The sequence below is a fragment of the Halyomorpha halys genome, unplaced genomic scaffold (genome assembly GCF_000696795.3).
Source record: "Halyomorpha halys isolate HHAL.00 unplaced genomic scaffold, Hhal_1.1 Scaffold4214.1, whole genome shotgun sequence".
In the NCBI taxonomy this organism is placed as follows: Eukaryota; Metazoa; Arthropoda; class Insecta; order Hemiptera; family Pentatomidae; genus Halyomorpha; species Halyomorpha halys.
In genome coordinates this window covers 1-11,673 of record NW_027111596.1, presented here as the reverse complement: position 1 = coordinate 11,673, position 11,673 = coordinate 1, and the positions used below count along the sequence as shown (strand labels likewise).

The 11,673-nt window shown below is 30.6% G+C and overlaps 1 protein-coding gene across 1 annotated transcript in view; it reads left to right on the top strand.

Moving 5' to 3' along the window:
• Window positions 1-7,146, top strand: part of LOC106691887 (uncharacterized) — a 16,400-nt gene extending 9,254 nt beyond the window's left edge. The window contains exon 3 of the mRNA XM_014437788.3: window positions 6,195-7,146. Coding sequence (XP_014293274.3) covers window positions 6,195-7,135 — 941 coding nt within the window. The 3' untranslated portion in view covers window positions 7,136-7,146. The remainder of the gene's footprint in view (window positions 1-6,194) is intronic.
• The last annotated feature ends 4,527 nt before the right edge of the window (window positions 7,147-11,673 follow it).

Below are 11,673 nucleotides of genomic sequence, written 5' to 3'. Positions count from 1 at the left end.
ATATACATTGATATACGATATACTTTCGAAGAGATATGAGTTGGGAGGTGAATAAAACTTTAGATGCCTATAACAATATGAGTGTAATATAAAATACCTTTAGATAAAATACCCCATTTCATTGGAAATTCTAGAATTAGGAGGGACTGTATGAGCTAAGAAAATTAAAAATACCTTCAAAATATAGTCCACAAGCCATTGTAATGACACAACAAATGACTCAAAATTCAAAACTTTGTAGACCTCATAAGGGAGGAAATGACACACGCACTCACACACGCCCACACACACAAACCCAGACACACACAAGCGCGCGCGCACATACACACACAAATCATTTTCAATGAGAACCTACCGTAGTACTCATCTGAAAACTGGTTACTGGGGCGCGAGCAGTAACTGCGACCTCACCGACAGATTGGATCCGAAGCAATTTAAATAGATAAAGGGGACCAGCCGCCATTATCGGATTCACTTGTAAATCCGGGATTAGTTCTTGGGCAACTGTCCAATAGTTAGTATTCTCTCGGGATAGGATTCTTTACCACCTTCGTCACTCCCGCAACGTTTTGCAATATTAGATATATTTTATATTACATTATTATAGAATAGTTACTTTGTATCATATAATAGTGCCATAATACATACCAACATAATATAATACTAGTAACATTTTAGTAAGTATATCTATCGCATATCGTCACTCAAAGTGGTAAGATCACGTTCTAAGAACTGCATTTATGTGTCGAATTTTTCCTTATTATTTGATTCTATCACTATCGGTAGTCTGTAATGTTCTTAGTTAGCATGTTTGCTATAAGCCATCTCATGTACGGATTATTCTATGGATAGGTCGTAATTGGTTATTTTGGCTCGTCACCAGGAGGGAAGACGAGGAAGAGTGTCAACTCTCATCTACCACTTGAATAATAAAAACATGGGGAAATTTGAGTACCTAACATTTAAATTCATATTTCACATACTAAATTACTTTTACTTTATATGTTTTTATCATTTTTAAACAGCAAAGATTTTCATAAAACAGTGTTATTAAAATTTAAAACCAATTGATACTAATATCTCTTAAGTTAAAAAATTGGGATTTAGTAGATATGATGTTGTGTTTTAATACAAAAGAAATTCATTCTTATCAAGCTCCAATATTCTCTAGTTAAAAATAGTATATGAAACCAAATCCTTCAGTTTTACAAACGGATAACCCTTCTCCAAGAATTGTAAAACGAACATAGATGCAGAATGAGGAATTTGGTTTTTTTAATGTTGTTTGTTCCCATATTTATAGTTCCTTTAAAAAAAAAAATGTTATAAATTCCATCATTTGTGTTTCAATAACCGTAGTCACATATTTCAGGTTGGAAGTAAATTTAAATTCCCCAATGCTTCATTATTGTAATGTTAGCATATTTTTATTTTTTATAATTTATAAATTCTATTTCAATAAATATATGGGTCTATATGCGGTTCGAATTCGCATAGTATATATCATGGTGCGAATACTTTAAATTGTAAAAACAGTTCTAAAACAGAACAATTAAATTTACTAAAATTTAATAGCAATTGATAACAATATTAAGAATTTGAGTACAAGAGCCGGGAAGAAAAAAAGGCAGTCATCTCACCCAAATTTTTGAAAATTATGTATCATTACCAGTCAAAACTGATGAGTCAGCTAAGTATAGGTAGGTATTTAAACACCTTAAAAAACATTCATTTTTCATTCGGAGCTCTATATCGTAAAAACTACCAACACTAGAAAATCTAAAAGAACATTATTTAAAGGAGAGTAAATTTGCTGAAATATTAGCACTAATATAAGTTTAATAATAAGTTTGATTTATGAAAAACCTTATTTCAGAAACAATAGGACGTATAGATGTCTGCTAGCAATCAAATTAAAGCAAGTTAAATTTACTATAAAATACTTCATAACGTATATCTTTATGGATAACGTTTATCTACTTAGTAGTAGTAGTTTTTATGATGTTTGATAAAATAAATTCACAAAATGTTAATTTCTAGTTATTCATATAAAATGTTTGATTTTTGAAAACATATATCTCTAGATCAATAAGTCTGCCAGCACTCAAAATAAAGGAAATTTAAGTAGTTCCTTACAATTATCTTTGTAGAGGTTGTAATTTCTATGATATTGGCATATGAATATAAATTTGTCAAATGAAATTTATTAATTAACTATTAATCTTTTTAAGAAATATTGCTATTTAAAAAGAGAACTATTGGATGTAAATAGCTCTATTAGGGCTAATATTTCAGCAAATTTACTCTGCTTTAAATAATAATCTTTTAGATTTTTTTGTGCTGTGACATAGGGCTCCGAATGAAAAATGAATGTTTTTAAACAGCCGCCATTTTTTATTCCTCCTACCTATACTTGGCAGACTCATTAATATTGACTAGTAATTATACATAGTTTTCAATCAAGTAATAAAAATTGGGGTGAAATAACTGCATTTTTCTCCTCGTAGGCTCTTATATTATTCCCAGGAAAGTGAAAAGTTCAAATTGAAGAGTTGAAAAAATTAAAATATTTCATGAAATAGCTGAGAAAACAAAAATATTTCGTAATATATCAGGGAAATTTATAAATATTGTTTGGAAATCCAACAATCAAACTTCTAATTGTTCCAATAATCAACAGTCAAAAGTGTTGTTTTAAATATAAGATTGTGCACCTCTAAACAAATCTACGCCCCTGTTCTTGTAATCCATTTATAAATGATAATTGATATTCCTGACAATAATCAACAGCAAGTATGTTGTACTAAGAAGAAAACAGAAAGCGTATATTTATAAAATAAAATTTACAAAATATCAGTTCATTATTGAACGCCAAAAAAATGTAATTTTTAGATATACAACATTTTACATTTTGGAAGACTATATCTAGTCTTTTTAAAATTATATTAGTACAATATTTTGATTACCGTTTTTATTGTAAATTTCACTAAAAGGGGAAAATATCAATCAAATCTTTTTTTCTATTATCAAATTTCTCAATTTTAATGAAAATATTGTATCTTTGAATGAGAAAATATGAATCCTGATCTTGCTGACAATTAGCATGATCGAAATATTGAATCTAAGCAATTACATTTCAGTTTTGAGGATTATTATAATATTTTGAGAATTTCAATCGAGAACCAAATACTTAAGATCTTGGCTTAAGACTCATTGACCAATAAACGAATAAGTGGATCTAATGAAGAATAAAATAACAATTATATCATTAAGGTTTTGATAAATAAAAAATATAAATGATATTGTACATTAGGCTTAGTCCATAGAACATTTAAAGTTGATTGAGCTTTTATAACTACTGGTAACTCAATTGGAACTGTACTCTTTAATTTAGCATTAGACAAGGCGCGCGGGTTGAAATTACCAGTGATGGTAACTGTCGATGATTTTTTTCTTTTTTATTATTTCTGGACTGATTTACATAAAATCAATCCTGTCTGCGTAGATAAAAAAAAAACCCGCCGATTTAGACAGCAAACTTAAAGCTCGAATAACTTTTAATAAAAAAAAAATTAATATATCTATTTTTTTTTTGGATTATGGATAATTCGATAATTTTTCGCAATTGATTATATTAACAAACAGGAATCTATTTTTTTTTTCAAAACGTCTTTTGAGTCTTCTCTTATAAAGTTAACAAATATATATACAATATCATTATCAAATAATGATGAGAAGATTGTTAACCGTGAATAATATATATGAGAAGATGGCTGGAGGTGCGGTCAGAAAATAACAAAAATAAGTTTAAAAACTTATGCCCGAAACGTAGGCACTATTAAACAGGTTTTTTTAACTTATTTGTGTTATTATTTACCGTACCCCCTCCCAACCATCTTCTCCCCATATACCATATATAATAGTACTGTACACTCAAAGCCTTTAATAATTTGTAGTTTAATAAGAATATTATAAACTCTAAAAGACATTGACACAGGACAAAAAAATATTATTGATGCATAGACATCTTTTTCGGAATTATAAATAAACTATTTTGATAAATGTATCAATAAATGTTTTATCTAGCAATAAAATAAACTCCCATTTTCTTACATATTGGCTGTAAGAACTAAAACAGAATTGATTATTGATAAAATGAAATTTTATTGATGCCCTTATATTTAACATTCCCATTAACTAAAAAAACTAAAAAACGTAAATAGTATCCTACATCTTTTCTTATCATTATTGGCGCGACCGACCGTGGAGGTCCAAAGCCTCGCGCGATGTACTTAGGAAATATATCACGCGATTATTTGACGTGGTTTTCATAGAATAGGTTCGTCAATCCCACGCCTATTTTTGTGAGTGCCACCCATTGGCTAATGGGCCTCACAAATCCCGGGGGGAGGCTGTGAGTTAGTATTGTATAATTATATGCTTGGAAAAATCCCGGATCGGGCCGGGGACTCGAACGCGAAACCTTTGCGCAGACAGGTGCGTTACCTCTCTGCTACCGTCACCCCATCCTACATCTTTGCTGAGTCTTTACTTTCTTATTTATTTTTTGTCTATCTTCAGCCAAATTATTTTTTGAGTCAAATATCATAATATAAAAGTTTTGAGTTAAATATAAAAGTACATTTATCTGTACTGTAAGCGCTTACAGAGCCTGCGGTTCTGGTAATTATCCTTAAAATAAATAGACTGCAACGGTCCATCCATTAGCGAGTTTATTGTGACACAGACATACAGACCAATGACTGAATAAACTTGTTTTTTTACTAAGTATCTCTAAAATGTCAGCATCTGTTGAGCACCGTATACAGAAAATTTGCCCGGATTATAATCATCGGACCCTACTAAGTCTATTTTAATTACAAGATAATATACTTCTAATTGTAATTGTAATTGCAATTATATTGGAAAGACTTTTCCTTTCCAATAAATGTATACTATGATTATATTCTAAACAATAAATGTATACTTTATTGTTATCTTCAGAATGATAAAGGGATCGTCTTTCCAATGGTACCAAAACACTTAAATGTAGTCATCGTACACATGAAGAATAAAGGTACTATTTGATTTAGGAAAATATTCAAATAATTTCACTAGTAAGCAAGAAAAATTTCATTTTATTTTTGTTAAAGTTTTGTACGTAAGGGTTTTTTTTTTAAACGAGATTAGTCCGAAGATTTTTTTTAACCTAATTTATTTGTTATTAAAATTTCATAATATTTCCACCCATTAAATTTGCTCGACATTTTTTACCTTAACCTTATTTTTTTAGAATTATTAAAATACTTTATTATATTTGTTAGATTTAAAAGAAAATAAATAATTTTTCAGATTTCCTTGATTTTTGGTCTACAATGATAATGCATATCATCAATTTAAGTAAAAACTGTTGTTTTTTTTAAATATTATAATCAGAGAAATTAGTAATAATATTACAAAGCACAATCTAAACATAGTATCAATAATATGATTGTATATATTAACGCGCTCATACAAAATATACTCAAAACCAATAAGAGGACACAGCATAACCAGTAAGCCATTACTAAGTTAATACTAAGAACCATTTACTAATTACTCTCTTTAGGGACGATTCCTTTTTATCAGATCCGCGGACCATTGTCTCCAAGACTTATAAGAGAGAAAGTTTTTGATCCTATCGGAATCGTCAAATTAAATTATATGCTTTAATAAGAACAATTAAGCAATTTACAATTACTTAATAAATTTCGAACAATATTTGCCCTTTACTAACTAAGAAAAAGAAGATAATGAAGTTGAGATAACATCGAAGTTGCTAGATAAATTCGAAATATTTTATTTTCTCAAAAAATTCGACTCCCTACTAAGAAAATAGTTGAATACTGAAAATGTACAATAAATGATCATTGTAATGCGTTTTGTCTTGATGAAATTGATCTATAAATTTGAAAATAATGAGAACATTATGTATCGTAATCCTAATTCTAAAACCTTTAAGTTAAAATTAAGTATTTTTAGTTTACTTTTTAAAAAATAAATTTTGACCTAATCTTGAAGTTCCATCAATTTTTTTATCAATTTTATTTTTATAGTTTTGAAAATAAAAAACGGGCATTACAAAATAGTTAGTATTTTATATCGAAACGATAAACATAATACAATGGCTAAAAATATTTCATTATTTTTTTCAGGTATCACGGTTTTGGAAATCAGCTTCGATGAACCGAGGAAACTAACATCTAAAGTCATCACTAAAGCTAGTCAAACGAATCTGAAAAAGCTTAAACTAAGAAACATCATTTTTAACAGCGAAAATGCCAGAGCTTTGCTTTCATCAGAGATTCCAGATGTAGAAATATACACCAAATATAAGAAGCATGTATCAAGGAAAAGTAGAAAAATGTTATTGGATAATAAAGAGCTGTTTACTAGTATTGTTTTTTCCAGCCGACAGCCACACCCGTCCTTTTACGGTGTCTATCCCAATCCTGTGTTTCTACACCGCTGTGATACCTTTGGACAAAGCAAGGTTATTCTAGAAGCAAAGGGAGTGACAGAACTCAGATTTAGCAGTACTTTGACCCATTTCATCATCTCCAATGGCTTCCACCTGACAGGGAAGGACTTCTTGCAACTGTCCACCCTCAATCTCAAGACATTTGCTGTGTCTCACTGCAACATTTCCGAGGAGGAGTGGTCTGCCTCCTTCCAGAATGGTTTCATATTCTTGTCCTTCCTCAGTATCACCGACTGCATCCACCTGGGTCTAGATACCATCAGGCACATCTCGGGCAAAACCAATCTCTCCTCTCTCCAACTGGACCTACGCTACCTAACTCAAATCGGTGAGTGCATCCTGATTCTTCAGGACTCAGTCAGTTTGATTAATTTCAACTTGTGTACTCGAGCGTACCAATTCAATGAGGGCATGTTTTTTGAAAAGAAGTGGAAAAAATTGAAAAAAATTGCTATAAGAAACTACGGTTTTATTGAGACGAAAAAGGAAATCCTCGACAATTTAGAGCAAAAATACAAACTTAATGGTATCCTAGTGAAGTACTACAATAGTTTCACCGTGCAAGAAAGCAATATAGAATTAAATAAGAACTTGCTACCCATATTAGTAAATTAAAATTATTATTATGTTCGTTGTATTTATTAGTCCTAACCCTAGCCTTTTTATTCAAACAAAAATCAACAGCGATCTTACTGGGAAGCATGTTCCCGGACACGATAGACAAGCTGAAAGGTCACCCACTGAATGAACGTTTTTTGAATCTTGAATCAATATAAACATATAATCATCAAAACTCTCTTTTCAACATTATCATCCAAGGTTCATAATTATTATAATTTCATGTAGATTTTTTTCTATCTTTCATGAGAATTAATGTCATGATGGGTTTTTGAACTAGTATCTCACTCAAAAGAAAAAAATGACAGTTTTTTTTGTTAAGTTAAATATTTAAATCTAATTAAAACGATATGTGTCATTAATTTAACTTAATTGCTAATTATGCCATTAACAAAATCGAAAATATAGCAACAGTTCTATACGTACCAATGAAAATAACTAATTATTTTTTATAAAGTATACATTAAACTCATTGTTTTAGTGCTTTACTAACAACAGCTGATAGGTGAGAGCTATCACGAACCAAAAACATTGCGCAGCTGCCATAGAGTGTCCATTCTCACGAATTTCCTTACTTCTAAGTTCAATAGAAAAAAATTGTTCGTGTCTTTGCTAATATTGCCCAATATACATAACTTATGAGACGTCGGAAAACAAACTTAGAAAAAAAAAATGAAAAAGGGGCAAGAAACGACACACATTTTTTCAAAACATCAACTTATTTATTTTTGGCTTTTAAATCTCCTTATATACATTCTCTGTGTTTATTTGCTGGAGGGGTTAGGATTTAGGCTAACAGTACCCCAAGCCTTGCCATAACTTATGTATATATATATATATTTAATTTGCTGACGATTTAATTATCTCTTAGTTTAGTTTTTCCCTTCCAAAGCACTTCAATATCTATCCTCCTACCTATTTTCCTACTATTTATTACGGGAAAAAATCCTAGATAAGCCCCAATTAAAACGTCTCCATCCAATTCTTGATTTAAATCATGGTATTCCTGACTACCAGTTTGGATTTAGAACATCTTATTCGACTATCCAAGAGTATCATCGTAGATTGGAACAATCTTTTGACCGAGTCTGGCACCCAGGACTGCTGTATATACTCTGTCAATTTCTTCTGTCTACATATTTCATATGAATTCTTTCCAATCTGTCTGATAGAATCTTTAAATCATAATCTCACCTATCTTTCTTTTCTTAGTCCTTCGGTGTTCCTCAAGGTAAGACTCTTGACAAGATACTTACTTGGAAACCCCCTACTAAAACAACAAGGAACTGCTCCTAGATTCCGATTACTACAACACCTACCTGAAAAACGCTCTAAGCTTGGTATTTACGATAAAAAAAACTTTTATACTCTATGATAATCAGACATTGAAATTGAGCTTCACCAAACCGTAAAATTCCTCCTTCCTTACAATCCGAAATTCTTGATGTTCCTTATTACGTCACAAATAAACTCATCCATAAAGACCTTAATATCCCATTATTTGCCTATTTGGCCCGAAATAGATATAGCTCCTTTCTCTCCAAATTTCTTACCTACCCAAACCCATTACTTTTTAATCTCTCATCGTTAATAATCCCTGATAATCCTCCGAGACGCCTGAAAAGAAGATGTCCATGTAATATTCTAATTTAAAGTAATGATTACAGAACCTTCCATCTCATGATTATCATGTATTCTGAAACATTCATTTTTATTTATTGATATTTAAAACTGTATTTACCTAAAAATATATCTAGTAAATTTGATGTAAGATGATAATGCAGTGATACAGCCATGTAGAGAAACTATCTATTGACAGCACTGAGCATTTATTATTTACATTTACTTACTGGATTTTTTATATATGCTTGTAAGTTTGAGTGAATAAATAAAAAAAAATAATAGTTTTAGGAACGATTCGATCCATATATCTTTCTTAAATGATTTTGAAAATAAAAAATAATAAGTGAACGGGTTTCGATGTGATTGTGCTGTTAAAGTGTGATATAAAAATTCATTTTTTAACACAAGTTGCTCTATGGCAAACTGTGAATACATCGATTGTTGATCACAAGCCGCGAGTAATCCTTTGTAGTCTTTGAAGTGAGCACTTTTAAACTTGTGTTCTTTGTTTTCACTACCATAAGAACGTTTTATGATATATAAATCGTTAGAAATAAAACAGCAAAAATATTTTAAATTTGTGTCCACCCGCTCAACATGTGCCAAATACTTTTAAAATATCTGAAGTGTCCATTCACGTGATTCAATTACCAATTTGGAAGAAAAAAAAAATGTTTACTGTACATCTGCTAATATTGCTTCTACTACTAGGAATTTCAGACTGTGGTCCTTGGGTTCCTCATTGAATCTACGTCTGGCCAAGCTGTCCTCAGCAACCTCTCAGCAGAAGGTAGAGAGAGTCAATGGTTGCTACATCCTGATTCTTCTTCAGGCCCAGACTTCTCTCCAGAAACTTCTTACAGATCTCCTCTCCTTGCATTCCTGCAATGTGACAGCACAAAGTAGTTTGCCTATCTCTATGTGCCTCATCACATCCACCTGCCCTTTGAACACATAAACCCCACTAATATTAGTTCCATTTTTCTTGAGCTTAGCTCTCGTTAACATTCGGAAGATTATATAAAATGTTTCGAAAAAATAATAAATAAATAAAAAAAAGTAGTTTTCTATTAGAACATACGCAAAAAACATTGCTACTACTGGTTGGATTCAGACAATTATGAGTTTGTTTTATGGGAAACATGATTTGATCTCAAATAATCCCATGTTTCGTAAAATTTGGGGTAAAAGTGATCAAATTGCAAAGGTTGATCTGGCTCAACCTTTAATAGTTAATAGTTAGCCAAGCCTCAACCTTATCTTTGCTTCAGATTTTTTTTTTTTTAATTTATCACTATCATTAATTATTAGTTGTAGATATAATTTTATAATTTTGTCAATATCAAAGCATATATTTGATTCAGGCATATTTATTTATTTTTTACTCCTTTCCCAACCATTTATAAAATATAAATAAATATGTTTATTTATATGTTATTACCACAAAATAAAAGTCGATCCGCCCAGGCCAGAATCGAATCGCCGCTACAAGCTTCCCATAATGACGGCTTTACCCTCTCGTCTACGTTATTGCGTAAGAGATGCCCGATTCGATACACGGTTATCAGAGATGTCGAAATTACACAAGATGATGAAAAGCCAATTAAGTCTAGAGAAGTATGGCGCAGTCACAATGACCAATGTCCAAAAATGAATTTTTTAGTTTAAATAAACATACAAAAACTGCACTTAGATATTCAATGCGATGACATTTTCTCTACCTAGTAGTGGTAGTAAAGTAAATATACACATCTCCTAAACGTTTAACGTGAGATTTCATATGTTAGTAAAGATTTAAAAATTAACAGGTGTGAATCTTTATAGATTACCTTAGTGTTTGCACTGTTAATTAAATACTATTTTGAAAATAATATGAAAAATGCTGGATATTTTCATATCATTAAGAGAAATATCAAGGCGAAATACAACAAAAAGAAAATCTGGAAGGCAATCAAACTACACCTGAATGAAGACTACAGAGACCCCACCCAGAAACCACTCCCACAAGTTCCCTCTGTGAGTCCTTCACTAGAAACTAAAATTTCATTTGCTGACTTAAAATAGCAATGGAATTTTTTTTTATCTGGCATTGGAAGTCTTTATTTTTATATTTAAGTATTATTAAGATGATTACAATCAAATATTTAAGTGTACGTCACCTGCATAACTAATCATTCTAGGGGATACTATTGAACCTTACTCTTTATGTGTCTTAGACCACTCTTTAGTTTCTAGTCTATTCTTATTCAATTTTTATGCGATATAACTGTAAAAACCGGGAGATTGGTTGTCCACGAGTAAAATATAAATTGGGTATTAGCACAAGGAGTAACAAGTTTAGTTTTAATTGTTTGTTTTTTTCACTAAAACTTGACTACCGTGTTTTGCATTTTAAAACACGTTCTTCATGAATCATTGCTTATTGATGAGTAATATGTTATACTCAACTTCAATTTTATACATATACAGATTAGAATTTCGAGGAAGTTAAATTTGTAAAAACATCATTTTGTGCCTTGGACCAAAACTACATCCTATACCACTATGAGTATAAATAAATGTTTAATAAAGGAAAAGATAGGAGAAATCAATTTTAGAAATAGTAGAATGGAAAAACTTATTTCCAAAAAACAATATTATTTGGAATACCAGATAAAATTCTTTAAACGAATTAGAAACAGCAAATTTAGAAAGAATCTAAAGTAATATTGATGTTATAGCAGCAGATATAATAATAATCATAAAGCTGACAACCCCATCAAGTCTAGTAAAAATAGCTTAAAATTTAGTTGTACCTAGAAGTGAGTATAAACTAATACTAACGGATACTTATGTAAAAATGTTTAAATACGATTCACCACTTTTTAGGGGTACATTGCCCTAAGATGGAAGATTTTTCAAAATCGTACATT